Source organism: Centropristis striata, chromosome 16 (assembly GCF_030273125.1).
Source record: "Centropristis striata isolate RG_2023a ecotype Rhode Island chromosome 16, C.striata_1.0, whole genome shotgun sequence".
Classification (NCBI taxonomy): domain Eukaryota; kingdom Metazoa; phylum Chordata; class Actinopteri; order Perciformes; family Serranidae; genus Centropristis; species Centropristis striata.
This window is the reverse complement of record NC_081532.1, coordinates 32,593,823-32,619,734: the sequence shown is the minus strand read 5'-3', so window position 1 is coordinate 32,619,734 and position 25,912 is coordinate 32,593,823. Positions and strand designations below refer to the sequence as shown.

The window sequence follows — 25,912 nt, the reverse complement described above, 5'->3', positions numbered from 1 at the left end:
AATCCGTGGATATTTCACGGATTCCTGTGAGACCATGTTGAAATGTAGGTCGTTACATTCCTCCAGTGGTGATGTGTTGATAGTAAAGCGGGCTGTGATTGGTCTTTGGCCTCCTCCACTCAGAGGCAACAACCTGTCCAACACAGCAGACTATAACAAGCACACGGTGCTTTTTATAACCCACGGTAAACCCCGAAGGATTACAGGCTGCTATTAACAGGCCCGAAACGTCCCGACGGCCTCTGAATGCAGCAGGAGGTTTTAAAAGAAAAGTCAGATAAAATGTGTCACAAAATGAGACTTCACTGCTCATCCTCCAGTGAAGCTTAGGACAGAGAGATGGATGAGAACACCCAGAGTCCAGACTCACGGACAGCAGTAATGATTTTCCGGTGCTTCTCGGTGCAGCGGATCTCTGTTTCTCTCTGAGGGGGAATGGGAACGCTCACGATGGGACGCTGCCATCAGTCATCTGGGGGTTTCGTAAGGTGTCACTGTGGGAATCTGGCAGGAGGGAGAAGCAGAAGCTCCTCTGTGTCTCCTGCGCATCACTGCAGATGGTTTCTCTGCCTTTTTTGGTGCTGAGCTTCAGAGAGGGAGGTTAACAGGAACATCAAACATGTCAAAGTAGAAAGAGATCAGTAATAAGAAGACTGGTAATAAAAAAAGGTTTTAATGTGATGCAAAGACTTTAAATCATCGCTGCAGTTCGTTTTATTTCTTTTTTGTACATACAGTCAGTCTGGTACAACATTTGTTTGGACAAATGTACCTTTAGTTGTACCAGGCATTAAAATGAACAAGAAGCTGAAGAAAAAGAGGGTGGTCTAATATTTTTTTCCATGACTATATGTGTAACTGAATTTGATGCATGTTAATATATAGTAAAATATTATAATTATTCTAGAGGCCGACCGGTTTGGGATTTCTAAGACCAATACTGGTTTTGAATGGGAAAGTGTGTGTGTGTGTGTGTGTGTGTGTGCGTGCAACAAAACAGAGTAAAACAAGAATATTTTCACACATTTATTGTATTAACTTGAATACAAAAATGCAAAAAAAGGGTAAAAATAAAAACGTTTCTTCCCCAAACAAATGAAAGATCGATTAAACATGATTTGTTTGATATAAAAGAGGAGACGTTAAGTACAATAAGGTACATTCTCCTCAAATGAAATCACCGTCACTCTTTCACTCTTGCTTGATGCAAGCAACAAACCGGTGCCAAGTGACAGGAGGATAAAATTATGTAACACAAAACTGTAAATCCTCTTGGTGCTGCGGTGCCAGGCGGGACCTGGAGGAGCCTGGTGCCCCGCTGGATTATCACAGTCTTATTAATGTACACGGAGCGAGGCCGATTATAAACCACGACCTGTTTCCTGCTGCTGCAAACACAGAAAAATCACTTTAGGTTCTCGGTTTGGTGGCGAATGTGAGGTATCCCGTGTGGCCCGGGATCTCTCTGGGCGGGGTGGTGGTCTTCAGGGCGACGGAGGCCTGCTGGTTCGGAGGGGTTTTCTCTGGCTGAGTCGGAGCGGAGGGGTCGGGGCCGAAGTCCGGCAGCGGCATGGTGACAGTTCGCACGTCGTGGACACGCAGCAGGACCTCCAAGGTGCTGATCTCCTCGAAGCCCTGATCCGCCAGGGCCTCGCACGTCCTCTGGACCTGCTCGATACACGGAGAGAACGAACACACCCGACCTCCTGCAGAGGACAGAGACAGGAGAGGTGTTGGTGAATGGTTGACAGCTTGTTCCACAAAGGTGTACCTAATAAAGTGGCCAGTGAGTGTAGCTTGACATCAACGTCTCGCTGTCTGAAGTCTGTGTAAGCAACTGTGAGCGGTCAAGATCCGCTAATAAACACACTTACGTTGCAAGAATAAAAGGTTGAAAGATTAGATGGATGGATGGATGGATGGATGGATGGATGGATGGATGGATAGATGGATAGATAGATAGATAGACTTTATTTATCCCAAGCTGGGAAATTACAGTGTAGCAGCAGCATTACACTCAGAGACAATAACAACACAATTAAATAATTAAATAAAATGAACAACCTAGGCATACTTCAAGCAATAAAATATAAAAATACAATAAAATACAATAAAATGTAATGTAAAAATAAAAAGTGTCTAAAGAAGGAGTATATATTAAGGAGTAGAATTCCAGTGCAGAATATATATGAATATGCAGTATACAAATGTTTATGCTATGAAACAAATAAGGTGCAATGAACAGTGTGCATAAAAAACACATAAAGTGCATAACGACGGTATGTAATGAACCAGGCTATTTGTTATTGTACAGTGTGATGGCATGTGGCAGGAAAGGTTTTTTGTATCTGTCCCTTTGACAGCGGTCAGAGTTATTTTTAGCAAGTTAACCAAAGCATTAATTGGCCATTTTAAAAATAAAAGTTAGATAGATTAATTGATAGTCCACTCTAAAAAGTAACAGCAGTAACTAAAAGGTAATAGCCTGTATATGCATCATTTAAAGGCTATTACTAAAAAAATATTGGCATATTTTAACCCACACTAACAGCTCGAAAAAACATCCCCAAATACAAAAAAAGTTGGGACACGATGAAAACCGTAAAATTACAGAATTGTATGTTATTTTTGTACTCCAGAAATGTAACTAACACAAAACAAATATTCTTCTTCTGACAGAAAATAAAGTTCAACAGTGACGAGACCGTCCAAAACACGCACGCCAAACGTCTGTGACAGACAGTGGCGAGAGGAGCGACACAGATAAATAATAATAATAAACAATAAACAATAAATCTGACCATGACTCAGATTATAACGTGCCTACAGACCCGCTGGTCCACATCTGTAGTTACAACAGGATGATGACGTTCACGAACTAATACGCTGTGAACAAACTGTCATATAGTTATTGCACGACTGCTGACAGTTGAAAATATGGTATACGGTAATTAAAGCCAAGGGTTTAAGCTTTCAGATGCTTTTTATCTGCTACAGAGGCTGAGAAATGTGATAATTATTCCTATTTTTTTATGATGTTTATAGATTAAAAAAATAAAATCTTAATTAATTTAAAGGCAAAGACTATTCTCTATAGTTAAAGGATTTCAACTTTTAAATGCTTTGTATTTGATGTCTCTGAGACATCCATTTGATGAGGCTGAGAGATAAGTTACTTGGGAAACATTCTGTGCAGTTTTTCAGAAAAACCTCCAGTTTTGTGAGGTTGTTTTCAAACAATTCTGAGATTTTAGAGAGATCAAGTCTTAATGGGTTAAAACTCTCTTAATGTCTACAGAAAATGATCCCTTTTAACTAAATTAGGGAAGCACCGATACAGATACTGGATCGGGTATCAGTGACAATGAGGCCTATTTGTTTTTTTTTATATTTCAGCATGAGTAATTATTCTAATAATAAATTAAGCCTTTATCTAAGTAGTTATGTGCCATATTTTGTTTTGCGCCACTCTGGTCAATATTACTCGGACTACAGATGGAAACCTGAACACTTCTGCTCCTATTTCCTACAGATTCTGCATTAATATGCAAATATATGTTTATAGAAATGACCAAAAACAGCCTATTTTGATCCCCCTGCCCTAAACGCGTCTGCATGCCACTTGTTTATTTTACCTCCAATGTTTATATCCTAATTTAGGACGTGCCATGCGTTATTAGACATGGTTGATATGATTGTCAGGTATCTTCTAGTGTGGAAAGGCTCAAACAAGCACATATGGTACAGGGTGCAAGTTTTGCCTGTTTATGAAGAGGTAGTCTTGGAAAATACTGGAAAAAACACTGCTGAAGGAGACGATTTCTCCAGAAAAAGTCCTCAGCTGCAGATGAACATGCTGATGATATTTACGTTACAATCTTCTGCTCTCAAAATATCAAAGGTTTTCTGGTTTGTTCTCCACAAATGAAGCATGGATGATCTGAACCACAGTCGGGGACAGACATGACACCAGGAGTGGCTAACAAGTTGTAATGAACTCTAATTGATTCTCTTAAACATCAAGACAAGATCACCACAGATCCACTTAACTCAAGATCTCTGTGGTCACGTCTTCCTTTACGAGACTGTTTGAGAGAAACAAAAGTGTTTATGAATGAGGAAAGCTAAAAAGATATCACTATTTATCATCTTTGCATGTTTTTTTCTGCCACTTTTAGACAAATCATACCTTCCTCGAATAGCAAACATCCTAAAGAAGTAGGTGTGGAAGGTGTTTTCATCTTGATCTCTGTCTAAAAAGAAACAGCTATGGAGAAAAGATAAATAATCTAAACCAGATTTATAAACTTAATATGGACTCAGGAGACTTTTAGTCCACTCGAGGGAAACCCATGATACTACGACTACTATTAATAATTTGTTTTTCTTACACCCAAAAGATCTTTTCAAAGCATATAGTTTTCCTTAACAAAGCAGGCCTGTGACCCGTCGGGCTGCAGGCGGTGGTTTGTGGATCATCAGGGGATGAACCGGCGCTCTAATAAACACGGATCACCTCTCCACTCCGGGCCTCTCGTCTCCTAAATGAAACCCTGCGGGGACAGGCGGCGGGAGGTCCGAGCGCCGAGCCAAGAGAACTTTCACCAGCTGACCTGGTGACTCGGAGCAGGACAGCTGGAGAGGCGGAGGGGGTTAACGAAACAAACTCTATGTTTTCCACAAGTGCTGAGAAATGATCTGATCTGGTCTTTGGGCTGGACTTGCAGATTACAGATGTTATTTAAGTTCTTCCAACTTTTTGAGGTGATAAAATTGTAGAATTCCAATAATGAACCGAAAGGCTCTGCAGAGAGTGTTTCCTTCAGCTGAACATTAAATAGGCTGTTGGGATGAAAATAACGGGCCAGCAATTGTCATTTGGTACACTGCTTTTAAATCAAATCAAATCAAATCAAATAGTCTTTATTGTCATTATATAGTTCACTATACAACGAAATTGAAAGTGCCACTGCATAAGGTGCATAGTTATGACAATCATAACACAAAACAACATGAGTAAAGACATTTAAAAAAATACCGAGCTAAACAAGGACAAAAACAAGGACATGTGATGTAATAAATAAGTACAAAAATAAATAAATGGCTACTTAAAATGCTAAAATTTATACATGAGGTAAATTGAGTGTTTTGCACATATCAATTGTATTGCACATGTCCGTTTTATTGCACCTTTAATTAATTTATCCTGTGTGGGTGTTGAGAGTTCTGAGTGTTAAGAGTTCTGACAGCTTAAGGGAAAGAAGCTGTTTTTCATCCTGCTAGTTCTGCATTTAAGGCTTCTGTACCTCCTCCCAGAGGGCAGCAGGCTGGGCAGGTGGTGACCTGGGTGAAGGTGGTCAAATTCATTTATCAAATTATTGATCATCTATTGCATGTCTATTGGATGCATGCAGTGCAGATTACAAAGCCCTATGAGGGGAAACTGTTTTAGGATGCATTAAAGGAAAAATTATAATTATTTTCATGTGTTTTCTTTTTCCGATACAGACGCATCAAGGCTGGCACGACGTGTTGACGTACATGGTGAAAATGAGTCTATCAACAACACTTACCAGCCAGTCGGAAGTTGTTAACGGATTATTTAAAGGCATACAGACCTACAGAATCAAACACTCACCAGCCATTTTATTAGGTGATAAATAATAAACTAATAAAGTGACGTGTGGTGTTCATCTGCTTCAAGGCTGTTCGTTCAGAGATGCTCTTCTGCAGACCTTGGTTGTAACGAGTGGTTGTTTGAGTTACTGTTGCCTTTCTATCATCTCCAACCAGTCTGACCATCCTCCTCTGACCTCTGGCATCAACAAGCATCTAGGCTCTGGATATTTTCTCTGTTAACTCTACTGATGGTTGTTAGATCAGCAGTCCAACTTAAGTCACTTAAATCACTTTTCTGCTCGCTTTGACCTTCAGCAGCTCCTCTTCACCATGTCTACATGCCTAGATGCAATGATTTGCTGCCATGTGATTGGCTGATTAGATATTGACATTAGCCAGCAGCTGAACAGGCGTACCTAATAAAGTGGCCAATGAGTGTAGGTGACATTAACGGCAGGCTGTGAGTCAGTGTCAGCAACCAAAGTAAATGCAGCGTTGGTCAGTGTGTCTGTGAGCGGTCAAGTTACTCTAGTAAACAAACATGCTTATGTTGCAAGAATAAAAGGTTGAAAGATTAACGGTGGAAGTTATTTTGAGGTAAGTTAACCAAATAATGAATTGATCAATAAAATTGTTACTTGAGTAATCTAAAAAGTAATCGATAAAAAAATAACCCTGTAAATGCCTTTATATGCATAATGTTATTATATTTTCATGTGCACTCCAGAAAAAAAGTCCTTAAAGACGTCTCTTTTTGTATTACAGGCACCATGTAAAACAGTAAAATAACTTCAGACATCTAAAAGTATTCAAATCCTCCTTTTCTACCTTCTACAAGCCACCGTTTTATTTTTTTCCCACCTATATAGCGTCACAGCGGCACAGCTGTGCTGCAATCTGCTCGTTTAATCCTGCTTCATGTCTCAGAGGAGAATAATCTGCAGTGTTACTGTGACTCTGTGAGTCAAACTTCGTATTCCGAATTCATCGACTCGTAATAAAAACACACGGCTGAGTGACTGACCGAAATAAGAGGAAGTCTGCAGAGGGCAGCCTTGTTGAAGACTCCAGTGTGTCTGATAAACATTAAACTTGGGGATGTGTCACATAACAGACGTTCCTTTAACCAACAGGACCTGTGTTCTCGCTTCCAGAGCGCCATAAACACAACTGAATGGTCTCCCAGCAACCAGGACGAACGCGCAGGGAGGGGTCGGGTTGATGATTATACAAGGGCGTCTCAGTCGGATATTAATAGCCTCAAATATCAACCGTACCTCCGCAACTAGCATCTATACATGCATGAAACATCTGATTCCTTATCGGGGTTGTTGAGTGTTTGAGTTCAGAGGACGTGTTTGCTTTTCGGTTGCATAATAAGAGTCTTACAGCGGAGCAGGGAGGGAGGGTTTAGTCAGGGATCCAGGGTTCTTCTCAGAGTCCAGGGTCCGGGCTGCAGGCCAACACATGAGAAGAATTACAACTCTTACATTGTGTCCGCTGCAGTGAACCAGCCTGAGAACAGGATCTGGAGTCAGAGAAACTAAGGACAAGGTGATGAATCTGGGCTGCGGGTGAGACGTCTTGCCTCCTGTCGTCCGCTCAAACGACTCGCTGGCTTCCCGTCATGTGGTGCACAAACACCTCGGAGATTTCCCAGGTGACTTTTGTTTGGCCTTTTTTTTTTTTGTTAAAGCTTTTTTCCTTTTTGTGGGAGGGCGCAGTGGTGCTCAGCTTGCCGCCAGCTCTCTGGAGAAAACATCCAGTCTGAGAAAGTAAATCAAGCCTTTCCTTATGCAGCCACATTCACCAGCTCTCTCTCCCTGCAGCATAACCCTGTATGGTCATGGGACTGCGTCGACAATGGCTGCACTCTATTTATCTGTATCTGTGTGTGTGTGTGTCTGTGTGTGTGTGTATGAGAGGGTCAACAGCTCGTGAAAGGAATATGTAGCAGTGGCACCATAAAAGGGATTCAGAGAGGAGGAGGGAGAGCAGCATTCCTCTTCATATTGGGGCTTACTTTTTAAAATCGGGAGCATGAGCACTAATAAACCACTGATCCTGTGCATCTTAACAGTGAGGAGTCACTCAGTTACCCCCCCCCCATCAGTTTATTGGACAAATTGAGTAAAAACATTTGTTACCAAACACTACAGGGTTCCTGCAGGTTTCAACAACTTAAATTTAAGACCTTTTTGGGCACTCTAACAACTCAAAGTTTAGTTTGTTTCAATTGAACTTTTGTGCGGTTAAGTCTTTGTTACGGTCCATTTGGTCGATTGTGAACCCTCCAATCGTACAACAGGTCCAAGACCACCTACGAGAGGGGGTCTGGGACTGTTTCCAAACGAACCCTAATGCGGTTCGACTGCTCTGTGAACCCAGTGACAGGGAGATGGACAGCTCTAGTTGCTTTCAGGTAAAGATTTAACATGAAAAACAAGTAAACAAAGTACATTAAGTAGCAAAAATGAGTCATACCTTGACATCTTGTAAAATGCATCAATAATAATCATATATTTAGAAGATATAAAAACAATCGGAGTTGATCCATTCTGCATAACTAGTACTTTTACTTGATGCTTTAAGTACATTTTGATGCTGATACTTTTGTACTTTTACTTCAATAAGTTTTGAATGCAAGACTTTAATTTGTAGGGGATTAATTGTGGTATTACTACTTTTACTTAAGGGCTCTAATATCCAATAATTTCCCCTTTTTTGGAGGGAGGACTTTATATACCAGATCTAATCCAATCTTACTCCATGCAAAGCAAATACTTGCTTCTGAATACGAACATACTCTGTGCAAACGGTCCCTCAAATACCTGCAGACACTGAAAGGGCAGTGAGGAAGGTTAGGCTCCTTTATGTTCTTATAACCCTTGACTTAATGTCCAAACACTGACCACCTCAGTGATCTGCCGACCTGCCCGGGCACGCCTCTGCTTCTGGTCGTCACAGAAACCCCACAGTGACACCAACACAAGGACAAAGTTAATGACAGCTGTGTCGGATCGATGGTCGATGTGTGAGAGCAGACGAGGCGACGCGGCCGAGGGGGAAATAAATTCAGTGGCTGGTATTTTTAAAAATGTGCTTAGTCACAGTCACCTTCCTGCTGTGTCAGGGCGAGTCACAGACAAGTCAACATCAGCTGACGGTGAACGTTTCTCACCATATATACATACACACATGTATGTTTTATTATCATCAGGACGCTTCAGTGACCTCCAGTCATTCACTTCTGCAGGTCTTTATTTAATTCTTTAGTAAAAAGCTTGTTTTGTTCAACCAACAGTCCAAATTACCAAAAAACTGAGATCACGCTCATATAAGACAGTACAGCAGTAAATTCTCGCTTTTTTGCTTGAAAATGTGCTGAAATCATTCATCAAAATAGCTGTAAATTAATCGCCTAATAGTTGCAGCCGTAATCTAAAAGACATCACAAGGCTGTTTCGACTGCAGGCAAAAGTGGCCCAAATCACCGAATCAAATTTTTTAAAATCGGACCTTTTTCATATGGGGTCCTAAACCGGAAACGGGTCACTCTAGAGCGACAATCTGCAAAATTCAGCTCTGATTACTGTGAACAGCCAAACAAACCGGGTCACAGCAGGCACACAAGTATTTATTTGGGCTACTGTAATGCATAAAGTTGGCCTTTGCAGTCTTGTGGTTGATTAATGCTCCCCCCCCCCGATTAGCTCTCATAAGGACATGGGTGCGTGGGAGGGGATTTTTTTCCTCCATGTGCCTCTTTTTAGTTTTTTCTGCTGGCAGCATTACTTTATGCACAAATCAAACCGAGTTAATGTTATAAGTCTGATGATTTTCTGAAGACTTTACATGCATCAAGACTCCGCTGGTTTTCAGGACTTTACACAGAAAACAACTTCACACTGTCGGTTAAAATAACATGAAATGTGAATCACACATCATAAAGCAGCAAAACATTTCTGAAGAGATAACCCACTTGCAGCTATGTAAGTTGTAAGCAACTGATTCAGCTATTTATTACAAAATGCATTATATTTAAAAGTCATTTTTGGTTTAACAGTCTTTCCAGTGTTCTAGCCATGGAGAAGTTAACCTATGCCACCAAGGGAAAAATACAGAGCTTTTTTAAGCTATGGGGACAATTTATTGAATATCTTGAAAGTCACCGATCAAGATGTTGAACACTTGAAAAGGACAATGAAGTGTATGAAGAAAATGTAATATTCAACACAGCAGCTACATAGGAAATACAGGGTTGTAATTTTTATTATTATTATTATTATTATTATTTTTGTATCTATTGTTTTTTTTTTTTACTTTGTTTTGTTCTTTGTTTTAGTGGTAATTTGTCTTGTCTATTTTGTAAACCCTCATTAATGTATGTGTCATGTTAATTCTAAAAACCCAATAAATATAATAAAAAAAATAAAAAATAATAATACTCAGAAAAAGGAGGCCATCAGTGTGAGCTTGACTGACTTTATTGGTGGAGGGGTCCTACCTTGTTTCTTCATAGCAGTCTTGGCGTGCCTCACGGCCTCCCAGGGGCTGGGGATGTCCAGGAAGACGGCGTCGGCCACCCCACTTACTCCGAACCCCTCCTTGCACACGTCCTGGTTCCTGACGGTGACCAGCTGGTCCACGCGGTGCTCCTTGAACTCCTCCGCCACCTTCTCCGCCCGCTGCTGGTGGAACTCCACCGTGTGAAGGTGACCCGTGGGAGCGATGCTGCGCAGGATGGCGTGGGACAGGGAGCCGCTACCGGTCCCTACAACACAGACAGCAACAGGGAGGATTAAGTCCGAGGACAGGGACGTGGAGGCACTTCGACTCAAAGTGATTCTTTCACCATTGGAGAAGAGTTGACAACACCATTTCAGCTATTAAATCCAGTCGGGAATATATGAGTGTATGTGTGAGTCGTTGATTTAGTTGGAAGACTTGCAGAAAACTCATCCAAAAGCATGACTATAAATCTAGTCTTTACCAGAGATGTGCTGCTGATAAAATGAGTCATTCAGCATGAAAGAAACCATTAAAAAAATTGACTGATTGGTGCACTAAGGGGGAAACCCCACATTTGAAAAATCCTGCACCCAAAAACATGTCCAAAAATACAACTAGATTAACCCATAAAAAAGTTGGGACGCTGTGTAAAACATAAATAAAAACAGAATGCATCACATTCTAAATTCAGAGCTTATACCTGCATAAACAAATGTTTAATCTTCAATGACCATCTACGTGCAGCCATTTAAATATGTGTCACAAAAAAATTGACGTACTATCAGTTTAGGATGACACTGCAACGTTTTTGGAGGCGGGGTTGTTAAATGACTTATTTGAATGTAGATAACCAGGACAGCCAGAGCACCAGTGACACATATAGGGTTGTGGGATCTTTTTTTGACATCCTGCTGCATGTACACTCTGGAGAAGAATCTGGACAATCAGTCTTTTCTCACGTCATTATCAAGTCATTAAAGCAGATAAATAAAAGGTCAGAAGCTGAGAAATCTCGAGCCCACATCTTGTTTTGTCTCAGAAATGACGTGAAGAGCTCCCCACTGTCCTGAGACAGTCTACACAAAGAGATCACAGCTGTTACTGTTACAGCAACACACACACACACACACACAGTCACACACAGTCACACACAGTCACACTGGTTCTCTCTCCACTCTGATAAGTGGATGCTACATTTCTGAGTGTACCCTCTTCGCCCGCCCTGCAGCTGAGCTCTGGTTGGTCTTTAATGCCTGCTCCTAATGTGCAGCCTGCTGAAGAGTGATGTGTGATTTTACAAGAAGCAAAATGGTCATGTGACTCTTTCAGTGGAGGCTGACGGGGGGGAAATGAAGCGTCGAGAGCTCAGCTAGAAGCCAGCAGATCCTCCGCCATCCTCCTCCCCCTTCCTCTTCTTCTTCTCCTGACATTACGTCACCGCCGCCTTTGTTCGAGTGACAACAAAGAGGGCAATGTTTACCCCACAGCAGCACTTTGACTTGCTAAAACCTCACACTGCTGAGCCGGATATAGCAGTAAATGGGGAAACTGTGGATGGTTGTAGTAAACTGAAGGAAGGCGGATGCACAGATGTAAATATGCAGATATAAAGAACTGTCTGTTATAAAACCACAGCAGAGACAGAGAGCTAACAGCACTCCGATAATTTTACTGCTTGAATTGCCTCATTAGTGATAAGCAATATTTTCTTTATCGTTATGGGTGAAGGACGTTGTCTCCTAACTGGACTTTATGTTGATATACATGCAGTGATAATACAAAATACAGATACAATGCAATCAAATCAAATACAAAAGTGGGTTGTGTTGACATTGTATTAAAATGTGGGGGTTGTTCAATTTCAATTTTTCCCCATTGTCACTGTATTTGGATTGCATTATTATCCCCACAAAGGAATTTTCTTTTCCATATGTTTGTCTTTTATGCTGTCCCTACCCTAAAGAATAATTAGGGGAAATTTCAGGTCAATCGGCCCCTCCCGACAATCGCAGGGGTGCTCCAGATTGGAGGCTGATCTGAACAGATTATCTACCCGAATAATCCCTTAGTGTGAGGGGGTTTGCACACATAATGTTAATGTTAGTAACAGCATCAGATTACCCTGATATTGAATCATAAATATAAATCATTTTGGATATTTATTATGACTTAAAAATCATGTATATGGAGGAACAAAGGTAGGGTATTGAGCAGAAAGCTGCATTAGTCAATAAGAGCGAGCTGGTTGAGAAGCATCACTAACCGGATGGTTCGTACTTGTAAAGAACAAAGGGACATTTTGTCTCCCCGACCAGGTGGACAAAAACAAAACAAAAGAAACTAATTTCTAACTCACATCCAGCTTGCAGTGCAAAATATATATAAGCCACGCTGATTCAGTCTTCTCAAACATGACTTTATCCATTTTCTCCCGTGCAAAATAAGTGCAACCAACCAACAGCCCAAAGTAAGAACACGGTGATATGTTGGTGAAACGGTAGGCTTGGGCGTTACCGTTTTTTTTCACGGAGTCATAACTTCCTGACATTTTATTCCTACTGAAGTTAATGGAGCGCTTAACAAGCAGCAGCCGACTTGGCTGGCAGAAGTCTCTAGTGTGCATGCTCGATTGGTCCATCGATCCAAAAGAGCTGAAGAAGATCTGGTTATTATTATGCAGGGAAGTTGAAGTTTACAGCTTTTCGCTCCAATGAGCAGCTTTTATATGAGGGGACAGTGGCCCGTCTGCAACGACGTATCAAGTTCTCCTTATACGTCCATCCGACAACAACAGACCGACTCCATGTTTGTTTATTTTCTTTAAAGTCACATTTGATCACGTGTGTTTCTATGAGATCTGCAGCCTGCTGATGGGGCTGCAGTGGACTGTTGGCGAGCCAGGTAGGCAGGGCCATCCCGAAGAAGAGCTGATGATTTAAAAAAAAAAAAAAAAAGTGTGAGCCAATGCTACTGATTGGGCTGCTGACCCCGGTGGTGGTGATGGGAGGCAGGGAGGTCATGGGAGCTGGAACCAACAGAGGCACTTTCCAGATGGCGGGGACTTTCATGGTGTATGTGTTCTGGTGGTCAAACATTCATCATTTTCTCTATAAAATGGTGATAAATTCACAGTTTTTTCATGTTCTGATGGCTTAAAATGTCCGATCAACATGTAATTTCCCATAAAAGAAAAGCAGCAAATCTTCAAAACTGAGGTGCTGGAATCTGAGAGCAATCTTTGTTTTCCCGCTAAATGGTTTAAGTGATTATTCGATTATGAACATAGCTGGTGATATGTTAGTTGATCAAGTAATTAATCAATTTGTTTAAGCATTATTAAATTCTTTCAATGATCAACAATTGATGCCATTTTATCTAGGTTGCACTAGACTAGCATGATACATTTAAATGGCTTTACAAACCAACACAACAGCACAAACTGCAGCCTCACGTTGTTTTACAGTAACACAGGCTGAACACATCGATCCTCGTCTGTAAAGTCGAGTTTACTGGTGAGAGGAAATGGCTGTGTGTCTCCAGCAGAGTTCTGTCTGAGTGATGGGTGAGCCCTGAGCTCAAAAGCTATCTGAACTCGATCCGCATTAAACAGACGATCAATCAGCACAGAATCCGACTCTGTGGAGCTCAGGCTCCGTGCCAGCGTGCTGACGGTTCATTTTTCCATCCAAGTGCATCGCCAAGTCCACCAGAAACAGGCCAGCACTCAACATCAGCAGTTTTGTGTAGAATCATGCCAGAAATTTGTAAATACAAAATGAAATGTGATTAAAGAGCATCATTTTTTAACCTCAGCTCTAAAATAGGCATATTATTCATAAGTAGAGAGTACACAAAGTTCAGTTTCTGGGAAGGGACAAATTTAATAAAAGGGATCTGTTGTTTTAAGTGTGTAACTGGAGACAAATTATTGCATTGAGAGCATGAAACAGTTGGCCCTAAAGTCAAACTTTCCTCAAAACCAGGACTGATTATTATCTGTGTGCAGTAACAGGCTGAGACTGAAAACAGGATGCACCAACACATTCAGTATTGGTTGTTGGTTTGATAAGAGCAAAAACAGTTTGGAAAAAAAAGTATGGGGAAATGCCACAAAACAGATGACAGGAATCAGTGTTCACTTGCAGAAATACCCTGAAAATGGACTCTGATAAACAAGCCAAGAACAAAAGTGTTGGACGCAAGATTAAAAAAAATTGCTCAGAGCATTGATGAAGCACAGAAACAAATGCACAAAGGAAACTGTGATAAACTCTTTTCCAAGTTAAAGTCTGAGTCTGAGCAGCAGCAGCTGTTGTTCAGTCATGTTGTGACTCAGCGTTGACATTTCAGTATTTGACCCTTACTAAAACATGCTTAGATGATGAGGAAGTGCATATTAATGGTTTATTAACAGCTTTGCAGATATTAAAGAGTAAATATATCAGTCATGCTAGCAGCTCTGTGAGGCTCAACTTAGACACAGTGGTGCTTTGAGCTCAATGGCAACATCAGCAAAAATGACGCTAACATGCTGATGTTTAGCACGTATAATGTTTACCATGTTAGTTTGGTATTAAAGCCTTATTACTGTCTGATTCTGCTGCCATCTGCACTGGCTCCTGACTACAGGAAGTGGTGTTTCACCATGCATACATAAAGAGGAAATGGAACTTTGTGTGACATTTTAGACACGTGTCAGCTAAAAGAACTTAGAGCCACATAAACCACCAGCTCTTTATTCAAGGACAGAAAGACGCTCAAATCTCCCATCACACTGCATGTTTCCAGTACGGTTTGTTGTACGTGTACTAAAGAGCAGGCTGTTACACAAATCAGGACGAATTGCTCTTTAATGAGAGCTTTGCTTTGATGTTATGGCAACCCGTGACTCATTTCAACATTTTCTAATTTGCTCACAGAACGAGACGTCTAGTCAGTTGGCCGTTTCTCTACGAGCAAGAGAACAGAATGATCATGGTGATTGTAGTGGTGGGGGATGTGGAGCTGAACTGTAGTTCACATCTGCTTTCTGTTCAGATACTTACATGGTGGTTTTCCTGTACGAGATAAAAAAGCCACAGCAGAGGTCAAAGAACTTAACTTCCCACCAAAGAATTTAGAAAGTGAAAGTAAGAGAATAAAGTCCTCCACTCATTAGCCAACTTCTGTCTGTGTAGAGTTCAGTAAAGCACTCCACCCTAAAATGTTGGAGTGAAGGCCAAATGTAGGTCGTTGTGGTTGTACTTTACAATCTTAAGGAGTGAAATAATGTTTGATTAATGGATGTTCTTTTTTACGGCTGATTATACAGACATTGACACACATATTTCTATACTTATGCTGCCAATTGGCATTTTCTGTACCACAAGAATCACATGAATGTAATGTTTATCACAGGAGTTCATTCTTATCAATGATAAAATGCTTCTTTAACAGAAACTAGAACATCACGATATGAAACTGGATTAATGAGATTGTTTCAGGGTTAGAATATACTGTCCTGAAAAGTTGTAGTAGAGCTTTTCAGTATGTTCAGGTCAAATAAAATGACAGAAGTAAAAACAAACGTAAGTGGTTCGTAGCTCAAGACCATAAAAGAGTTGGTGCCGCTCTGGAACCAGTTTTTCTGGCTGAGAGCTGGTTTTTGGCTGTTGAAAAGCGAGGAACTGGTTCAAGATTAGGCACCTGCTCCAAACCGGCCTTGGTCCAAAAGGGGCATCAGACACTTGAGACTAAATCAAATGTTACATGTCTGCAGTTTAAACGGTGGCTCTGTACCCAAAAAACCATACATGATTCCTCATTAGCTTCCCACCTACAACACTGAAATTGTCCCTGTAACTCCTGTACAGCCTCAACACTATGACTCAAAAGCCCTTGAGTTACAGCAAGTATTTACTGAGTATACTGAAGCACTGATACAGGTGGAAACAAATAAAACATACAGTAGTTAGCTTCAAACACTGGGCCAAGGTGACTCCTCGACATGACCGGATGCTCCTTCAGCAAGCTCAGCATGTGAGAACAGCCAACAAAATTATCACCTCTAATCGCTGCATGTTTATTCAGCTCACTGACAACAAAAAAATCTCCCTCCACAGGACAGCACGTCCTAGTTATAGACTATCAGGCTGAACGTTATGAGTCACCACTGGGTCGTACAAACCGCCGATTAGCGCCTCATCGACACAAAACGATGCTTTCGAGTTTTGTGCAGCTAATGAAATGCTGCGTTTGAAAGTAATTAAATGAGCTGGTTATTTAATCTAACGCTCAAACCAATATTCATCTAAATTGAAACGTGATAAGATGCCAAAAGTGATTGTTTTAATCTAATGCGTGCACAGTGTTAAATATGCAATAAAATAAAGGCCAGAGTAATGCGATGCCAATGCAGATAGTGCAGCCCTGTTGCTGACTAATCAGATTTCCTTCTGAGCTCATTCATCACCCAGGAGACCCCTCTAACCTCACACACACACAGACACACAATTTTCACAGGGTACAATCAATAAAGTGACATGCGCAGGGCTGCCAGCAGTAAAACATGATGAAGCACTGCACCACCATGCACATATTAACATCCTCCCCCGCCCCTCCCCCCTCGCTGCCCTGCCCTTGGACTGCAAGAAACTGCAGCTAAAGCTAGCCCACAAAAATACACAGCCACCGACACACTGGGAGTGATTGCAATTAAACAAATGGGAATGGACGACCGAGCTGAAAGGTGACAGACAAAAAAATGACAATGTCAATAAATATTGTATTATATAATCCTGTTTGACACATCTTTGAGCCATCAAATGATGCTCAATATCAACAGCTGAGGCTCTGTGGAACAAAACGTCAGGCTCAAAAAGGTGTGAACAGGAAGATTTAAATTAACCAGGCACTTCTTAAAGCTGCAGTGGTCAAGGTCTGATGCCTTAATACATAGTAAAATATAGGCTGCAGCAAAGTATTTGGATGCTTTCGTTAAGTAAACGTACTAATACCGCATTAAAAACCTTACTTAACGCATCATAAAAATGTACTTCAAGTACGAAAAATATTGATTGTAATTGATAAAATACTTCATATCAGTTTTTTACAATCATATATGATGTTTCTGGAGTAATATTACTGCTGCATTAATGTGTATTTTGCATTTTACAGCTGCATGTTTCAGGTTGTGCACAATTTTACTCCTTTACATACTGTTGTGTAGTTTAATCCAAACCAATGCACGGAATTCCCTTTAAGGAAAAAAAAACATCATCATTTCCATGACCATTTTCAACCTAAAACACAAACCAAACTGCACTCTAAATTTTCATTATTGTATGAAAATTAAACAGCAACCATCGCAGTCTCTTATAATTGAAGTATATTGAAGAATAAATCTAAACAAAACTAAACTACAGGCACCATCTTTATTTCATTGTCCTTTATTTTAACCATCTGGCTCTGGTTTTCAGGCATGAGGGAAAACAGAACAGAATGTACTATGAGAGTATTCTCAAAGCATATAATTATAAACTAATTTCTGCATGCAAGTCTGAAAAACACAGCAATACAAGCTTTCAAAAACCTACTGTCAATGCAAACATTTAAAATGTTGTGTAGTTTAATCTACAGCGATGCATAACTTTCTATAAGATCATCATCTGTTTGCAGTGTGGCTGTCCTGTGAGAACAATATCTCGAAAAAAAGAAGTCAGAAAAACAGCTGTTCTCAGCTTTGTGAAGATGACTTTTCCAGATGGTTTCAGAGGTTTAATAGAAAGGAAGACTTCATCCTTCAATAATCAAAAATGTACAAATTCAAAGTCATGTTTTACTGCTGTCTCGTCCTGCTGATTGCCTTTAGTTTGGAGCTTTACAGACTAGCCAGGCTGATTCATATTAACGTGCTGTTGTCCTCACAATTTCCTCTTGGTGACTTTATAACACCCAGCATGCAAAGTGGCAAAATTCAGTTTCAATAAAGTTATGCTTACAGAGCCCTTATTCAAATGATAATAAAGAAAAATATTCAAAATGTAACCTTCAAGCTTCACCTAAGCCATAACTAAACCTTTTTGGACAGATGTGAATTGTGCTGTATCTTAAAAGGTAAAAAACAACAACACTATATTTAGCATTGTCACAGTGATATTTATATTTGTGTGTGTCATTATTTCTGATATTCATAAATGAGGCTGTTTAATAGTTAGGAATTAGTGTTAGCAATATGGCTAACTGGTTGTTTCCTGACTGGTTGTTTCCCCTCTTTATATTGACCAATCTGTGGCACCATCAAAATTCTAAAATGCAATTTTTGTTTATGTGTAAAGATATTAAAAACATTGATTAAACAAAGTTGTACATTTAAATCATTCACTTTAGCTGACGCTAGTTTCTTTCATTATCAAACTAGGTGATACTTTTGCTTGATCTAACACTTCTAAAAAGCTTGAATCTGAATTAACCCTCACCTGACTCGCAGACGACAGAGCCCGGCTTCAGCTCCAGCATCATGGTGATGGTGGCGATGTCGGTGGTGTAGAGGATCTGCGTGCGGTGCGGCAGGGTGACCGTCCACAGCTCAGGCGTCGGGTGAAGCACGTAAACCCACCCGCCTTTGCTGCAGGTGACCTTTGACCCGTACCGATGACCGATCAGGTCCGTGGAGTGGCGAATGACTCCGTAGCGAGTCTGTGTTTGGCCGCCCTGCTGCACCTTGACTGGCATCATGGATTCATGGCCAAGGTAGACGATGGCAACGTCCCCGTCCTGAATGAGGTCTGAGTACTCCACAAAACTCATGGTGAGCACAGTCACTCTGCAACAGGAAGACAGGAGAGTACATTTATTTATAATCTTTGAAGTTATTGGGGGCCAGGTTCAACAACACAAAAACACATTAAAAACATCTGATTTCAAACGCTCACACAACTCTTGCAGTTTAATCCATGTGTGTTTTCATTAAAATCTAACAATTATCCCTTCTGCAACTAGCGTCTCACATGCAGGTATGCTGCAAGTCCTTTTCCATGCAGGCGAGTAGCATTCCTAAGAAATACTAGTATAGAGAGCAAACGTAGGTTATACGCAAGCATCAGAAACCTGTGTTTACCACAGAGCTGATGTTCTGCAATGATCCAAAATCGAATGCAATTCCATGGGCGAATTTTCAATAGACTCCACTGTGATGCTAACTTCTGGGTTGGCCTACAAAAATCTGTCAATTCCTTTGTTCTCTATAGTTTTGCTGTTGTTGACCAAGGCCATTCACTTCAGTTCATCAAGGATTTATAAGCAAAGTTGGACTGGTCCCTAAACACTGACGCTCTCTACAAAAAGGGGCAGAGCCGCCTCTTTTTCATAAGGAAGCTCAGATCTCTGGACATGTGTAGTAAGATGCTGCAGATGTTTTATCAGTCTGTGGTGGTAGTGTGTTGTTTTATGCTGCAGTCTGCTGGGGAGGCAGCATCACACACAGAGATGAAGGATGTTGGACAGACTGGTCTAAAGAGCTGGTTCTGTGGTTGGAGCCAGGTTGGACACACTGGAGGAGGTGGTGGAGAGATGACCTGTCAACATGTTCAAGGCTATCCTGAAATAACCGGATCATCCACTACACAAAACCTTTATAGACAAAAACCAGACTAACTGAATTTCCCCTTGGGGATAAATAAAGTAATTTTGATTAGATTTGATTGTATTCATTTCATATTGTGTAAATATACAATACTTAAATTGCCAAACCATACAGACGTATTGTAATTTTTCTATGAATATAGCCCCTTCTTGTCTGTTAAATGCCACAGTAACTGGACCCTGTCACTAACTGAACTTCTCTTTAACCCTATAAAGCCTGAACCATGAAATAATTGCCAGAAAATTCAATTTTTGTAAAAACTGAGTGCTTATTAACCTGCTGACGAATTTTAAGAAATAAATAAATTGCATATATGAATTCTAATTTGTATCATATTTGATACATCAGGTCTTTTTGTGCATTTTGTTGCTCACAGTTTGTTTTTCTCGAACTAACAAAAACATATAAACCCTAACATTTTTAACCTATTAAGACTTTGACTTTTCCTTTTTCCTCAACCGTGCAAAATACATATTTTTTCCATATAACACAACATCATACATCTGCAGATATGAAGTTTTTTAATGCAGCAATGACTGATCCACTCGTGGAACCTGCATATCATTTTTGCTACATCTGGTATTTTTGTGCAATTTGTTGCTCAGTTTGTTTATCTTCAACACATGTATACATCAGGTTTTTGATGATGTAGAGGTCTCAAAAATTACTGTATCTAATATGATACACTTGGCTTTATAGGGTTAAATAACCATCACGCGCACAAAACCGTTATTTTACCGTTATTTCTTTTTAAAAACAGTCATCTTTCAAACTGAAGAATAACGGCTGTTTTTATTTCAAAGCTAACTGGCATTAACTGTTAGTGCAGAGAGAGGAGGACGGATTCATTTCACTGATTCAAGAAAGAAAAAAAAAGGACGAAAACATGTCGGACAACTTAGAGAAGATGTGAGTTTGGTGAATTAATTTATAGCATTACATATCTGAGTTTTTTGTGATGAAAAGTAGGGTTTTGTGTCGTAATCTGCTTCACCATCAACTCAGGTTGCAGCATAAGTTATCAGCTAACGTTAAGTTTTTGTGTTTTTGTCCAAAATATAACTACTTCAGTTAGTTTTTCTCTATCATTACCACAATGTTTAACCCTAAATATGTAAGTCACAGTGCAGAATGTATGTAAGCAAAACTGGAAGCTTCTGAATTTTGTGTTAAACGCAGGTTTTACTTGCTAACTAGCCAACATGCTAACGTTAGCTGCTATGACCGTTAATTTAAACTAGGCAGTAACGGTCGGTGGGCTCCTGACGTCACCTGCTCCAGAAGCGGCGTTCTGTGGAGTTCTAAACGGACACAAACGTCGGTCGGTCAACGGTAAATCTCGCCGTTAAAGCCCTTGGATGTGCACGTGGACAGCGCTGACAGCTAGCTCATTCATTCCCTCACACACGTGGTGTTGTTTTCACAGGAAGTGACGGAGACACGGCCGGATGTTGAACAGCTTCACTGATTAGTAAACTTCTTCCTCCAACAGGGTGGATTCAAACAGGCAGTCCGGATGATTTGTAAATCTGCCTTTCACCTCCAGACGCTGCATTGCAAATGTTTATGGTTTCATATCGTCACCCTGTTAAAATAATAGCCTTACTAATTTTTTCAAGTTTTGCAGCAAACACAAAAAACGTCACCAAAAGTGTAACATATGACATTTATTGATCATTTCACTCAAAAAGGATGTAACAAAGGATGGCTATTGGCATATAAATAACACTAAATTATGTAATCTAAGAGAAATAAATGATTTAGGCAATTTTTTGAACATGCCTTTGTGACACACAAAAATTAAAAAAAATAACCCACTATTCTAATCACCAGTTAGTAAAACATAAAGTAAAATAAACAACATCATGCTGTAAAAATACTCCATTATAAATCAAAATCCTGTATACACAGTTTTATTCCGAAAAAGTACAGAAGTAGTGGTGAAAACATTTATGTATAGAATCAAAATGAAACCTTATTCAATATTGTTCCATTATTAGTTACATATTATATTTTTTTCCATATGTAAATACCATTTTCCCCTTTAATTTCAACTTACAATATTTATACTATATACTTAATGAATTATATAACTAACAGACAACTATACACTGATACAAATTGACAGTAATTATTACATTTGATAATTAAAACTTAAACACATAACAAATAACAGAAAAAAATATATAACACAAAATTAAATAAAAAAAACATCAGGGGTCAGCATAATTTAAAAGATATTAATAATTTTATCAAACATTAAAATGTATGCTTAGTAGCATTTGACTGTTGATGGTTAAGGTGGTGAATATTTTAAGTAATTTATATAAATATTTTAGAAGATTGTATTTCAATTTTGAATTATACAGCTGCCAAATTAAAATATTAGAGTAAAAAAAAGTATTAAATTTATCCCTGAAAGGCAGTGAAGTAGAAATAAATAAATATCAAGTTTAGATGTGAATGTACCTAGCTATTGAGATGCTTTCCTCCAGTTAAAATCCCAATAGCTTTTGCGTCTGATCAATTTTTTTTTAATTTTTTTTTTATGATTTATAAATGAAGAACTTAATTTAACAGTATTTTGGAGAAAACAGATGATGAATCTAAAAAAATAATAAACTGTTGGGGTGAGTAGTTTTCTTTATTTTTCTTTGCAAATCACGATTTATTGCACAAAACGCTGAATTTGTGTGTAAAATGTGTACGCAGAAGGAGTCCCAACTGCACACAAAGCGCGTCCAATTAAATGAATGGACTACAAATACTGACCAATGGGAGGAGAGACGGTCTACTATAAATTTCGATCTGAAGTCATCATCGGTCTGAGCGGATATCTGCTGGGACGCTGCTGCGGTGGTTTGTGAGCTCCTCGGCCAGAACAATAGGGATCTTTGTTTCAACCCCTGGTAGTAGTAGTCCTCAAATCCGACAACAGGTAGGAGTATTATTTGATTTTTACGCGAAATTCCGTCACACGGGCGGATTTTCTTTCATTTTTGACGCGTAAATGACGTCTGTGCGGCAGATTATCTTGGCCTAATAAATATGTCCGATTAACACGACAAAGATCATGCTGGCTGTTAATTTTGTTTAATAAAATGACATAAAATGAAAAGATGCATGCGGTTTCTCACCAAATATTTGCAGCATTTTTCTGCACCTGCTTAAACGCATTGAGGACACTCTGTTCACTGCAGGGTCTTTCATCGCCCTCTGAGCTAAAATGTGACAGCCATGATAATCTCAGTATGAGCCGTAGACTCGATGCTCTCTGTGCACACTGCATTGTTTCGCTGCTTTTCACCGTCTCTCCCCTCCATCCTCCGCCCAGGGAGCAGCCATGCCTTTCGGTAACACGCACAACCAGATGAAGATGAAATTCACCTCGGAGCAGGAGTACCCGGACCTCTCCAAACACAACAATCATATGGCCAAAATCCTGACTCCTGCCATGTACGAGAAGCTGAGGAGCAAACAGACACCCAGTGGATTTACTCTGGATGATGTCATTCAGACTGGGGTTGATAACCCAGGTAAAAACAAAAGCGGCTTTTCGGCGAAACAGCCATCTGTTCTGCCTCATCGACCGTGTTTAATGGCCGCAGCGGCGCTCTGTGCTTCATGTTCCTGAGGGGGAGCGCTAACAGCTTTCTGCACTGTGACCTTGCCAAGGGGATAAACCATAACCAACCTTTAGAGACATATGGAAAGCTGAATCGGTTAGAAAACGCATACAGCTCTAAATGGACCTCCATTATCAGAACATATTAAACAGCTTTATGGCAAATGTTAAAGATTAGAAGGGTTACATAATGTATGCAGGGCGCAGCTGATAATCCACTGCTGCTGCTTCTACTGCTTTATTATGTCACTTAGAGTTTGCTCTAGATTATTTATAAACCAGAGTGTTCCTATGAACCTGGTCACTGCAGTGTAGCAGGTGCCTCCCTCACCCTGCAGAATGTGTTTGTGTTTAGCTCTGAGAATATGGCCAAGCTGACCCTGAAGAGGCTGTCAGCTGAGGATGAGTTCCCTGATCTCAGTCAGCACAACAACCACATGGCCAAGTTCTTAACCCTGGACATGTACACGAAGCTGAGAGAGCGGGCTACACCCAACGGCTTCACCATAGATGGTGTCATTCAGACAGGGGTTGATAATCCTGGTACAGTACCACAGTCCCACCACGAGACCATTGAGTTAGTGAGGATGTTTGACAGTCTGTCCCTCTGTCTGTATCCTCTGTGACCCTGTTGACTTTGTGTGCAGGCCACCCTTTCATCATGACTGTGGGCTGCGTCGCTGGAGACGAGGAGACCTACGAGGTCTTCAAAGAGCTGCTGGACCCCGTGATCGAGGACCGTCACGGAGGATACAAACCCTCAGACAAGCACAAGACCGACCTCAACCCAGACAACCTGAAGGTACTGCAGCACAGCTGAGTGAACATGGCTGACTTTGACCCTGAACAGAAACTAACATGTCCTCCTCCTCCTCCTCCTCAAAGGGTGGCGATGACCTCGACCCCAACTACGTCCTGAGCTCCCGAGTCCGAACAGGTCGCAGCATCCGCGGCTTCTGCCTGCCTCCTCACTGCAGCCGAGGAGAGAGACGCGCTGTGGAGAAGCTCTCATGCGAAGGTAAGAGGACACTTGAACAGTTATTGACAGTGCAGGTACTCTGCTTCTGTCCATGCTGAGTCACTGACAGACTGAGTGTTCTGCACACAGACATGATGAGTGTGTTGTGTAAGCGGCGTTGGTAGAAGGCCTGAAGCAGAGATGCTCAGTGAAGTCAGCATGATGCCGGCTGGGCTCCTTTGTGCAGTAGTGGGCTCCCTCTAGTGGTAAAAGGGAGAATAACAGTCCTGAACTCACAGTAAAGGTATTCTTGACTTTCTGTTGACGTTTGCAATATCTGGTCTTCACATTTGTATCTCCGTCCCTGCAGCTCTGTCCTCCCTGAGCGGAGACCTGAACGGGAAATACTACGCCCTGAAGAACATGACGGATGCTGAGCAGCAGCAGCTAATCGACGACCACTTCCTGTTTGACAAGCCAGTGTCTCCTCTTCTGCTGGCCTCAGGGATGGGCCGTGACTGGCCCGACGCCAGGGGCATCTGGTGAGACTTTATCTTGTTGCACGACAATGTGATAATTTTTTGGGGGGACTTTTAATTTGGACAGAAACTGAAGAATGTCTCTTGTCTTTGTGTTAAGGCACAACGACAACAAGACATTCCTGGTGTGGGTGAACGAGGAGGACCACCTGCGTGTCATCTCCATGCAGAAAGGCGGAAACATGAAGGAAGTGTTCAATCGCTTCTGCACCGGACTCACCAAGGTTGGCAGGAAACCGTTTATCTGAAGTGGGAGTCTGTTTACATGAGCCAATAAGTTATTGTTCTTTACATTGACCTTCTAATCCTGGTTCTGTGTAGATCGAGACCCTGTTCAAGGATAGAGGCCACGCTTTCATGTGGAACGAGCACCTGGGCTACGTCCTCACCTGCCCCTCTAACCTGGGCACCGGCCTGCGTGGAGGCGTGCACGTCAAGCTGCCCAACATGAGCAAACATGCCAAGTTTGAGGAGGTGCTCAAGAAGTGCAGGCTCCAGAAACGTGGAACTGGTTTGTACAACATTCATTTTTTTCTTAATCTCCAGTATTTGTCTTGAACTGTTAACATGCACTAATCAGTCATTTAAATTTTAATAAATAAAAACCTGTACCCTGTCACCATCAGGTGGCGTGGACACGGCCGCTGTGGGCGGAGTGTTTGACATCTCCAACGCTGACCGGCTGGGTTTCTCTGAGGTGGAGCTGGTGCAGATGGTGGTGGATGGAGTCAAGCTGCTGGTGGAGATGGAGAAGAGGCTGGAGAAGGGCCAGTCCATCGACGACCTCATGCCCGCCCAGAAGTAAAGAACATCCTGACACCCAGCAGCTAACCCTCCCCCTCCCCCCCTGTCTGGATGAATGCTTGACTCTGTCCCTGAATGCACTCTGTACTACAGTTTGGATTTGTTTATGTATTTAAGACGAAACTGTTCCTGTGAGGATGAAACAAAATAAAATGTTCTGGTTCAACTTGTTTGTGATCAGTGAAGTGAGACTAAACATTATCAAGGTATCATGGAGCTCATCGTGCTCTAAT

At 41.0% G+C, this 25,912-nt stretch overlaps 2 protein-coding genes across 4 annotated transcripts; one reads left to right on the top strand and one right to left on the bottom strand.

Annotated features, from left to right (window-relative positions):
- Positions 1–1,017: 1,017 nt before the first annotated feature.
- Positions 1,018–21,229, bottom strand: trmt61a (tRNA methyltransferase 61A). The gene is made up of 4 exons (XM_059353166.1): positions 21,026–21,229; positions 18,588–18,934; positions 10,127–10,393; positions 1,018–1,706 (listed from the first exon to the last, which is right to left on the bottom strand). The coding sequence occupies exons 2-4, from the start codon at positions 18,916–18,918 to the stop codon at positions 1,411–1,413; spliced, it is 894 nt and encodes a 297-aa protein (XP_059209149.1). The 5' UTR covers positions 18,919–18,934; positions 21,026–21,229; the 3' UTR covers positions 1,018–1,410.
- ckba (creatine kinase, brain a) lies at positions 20,504–25,845 on the top strand. Of its 3 annotated transcripts, XM_059353165.1 has the most exons (9): positions 20,504–20,662; positions 23,734–23,921; positions 24,026–24,180; positions 24,264–24,396; positions 24,707–24,878; positions 24,976–25,099; positions 25,197–25,260; positions 25,348–25,386; positions 25,502–25,845. In XM_059353165.1, exons 1-9 carry the CDS (start codon positions 20,640–20,642, stop codon positions 25,678–25,680), a joined length of 1,077 nt encoding a protein of 358 aa, XP_059209148.1. In that variant the 5' UTR covers positions 20,504–20,639; the 3' UTR covers positions 25,681–25,845. The 3 variants fall into 3 exon arrangements, with proteins under 3 accessions (XP_059209148.1, XP_059209146.1, XP_059209147.1); XM_059353163.1 differs by having other exon boundaries at positions 25,197–25,386; XM_059353164.1 differs by lacking the exons at positions 20,504–20,662; positions 23,734–23,921 and adding exons at positions 22,536–22,691; positions 23,088–23,289 and having other exon boundaries at positions 25,197–25,386.
- The last annotated feature ends 67 nt before the right edge of the window (positions 25,846–25,912 follow it).

Excerpts from the sequence above, each read along its gene's own strand:
- ckba (XM_059353163.1), top strand. The coding sequence starts at position 20,640 with ATGTCGGACAACTTAGAGAAGAT. Across the intron at positions 23,922-24,025 it reads GACAGGGGTTGATAATCCTG|GCCACCCTTTCATCATGACT; the intron begins GTACAGTACCAC and ends CTTTGTGTGCAG. Across the intron at positions 25,387-25,501 it reads GCTCCAGAAACGTGGAACTG|GTGGCGTGGACACGGCCGCT; the intron begins GTTTGTACAACA and ends TGTCACCATCAG.
- trmt61a (XM_059353166.1), bottom strand. The coding sequence starts at position 18,918 with ATGAGTTTTGTGGAGTACTCAGACCTCATTCAGGACGGGGACGTTGCC. Across the intron at positions 10,394-18,587 it reads CTCTGTCGTCTGCGAGTCAG|GGACCGGTAGCGGCTCCCTG; the intron begins GTGAGGGTTAAT and ends TCTGTGTTGTAG. Across the intron at positions 1,707-10,126 it reads GACTGCTATGAAGAAACAAG|GAGGTCGGGTGTGTTCGTTC; the intron begins GTAGGACCCCTC and ends TGTCCTCTGCAG.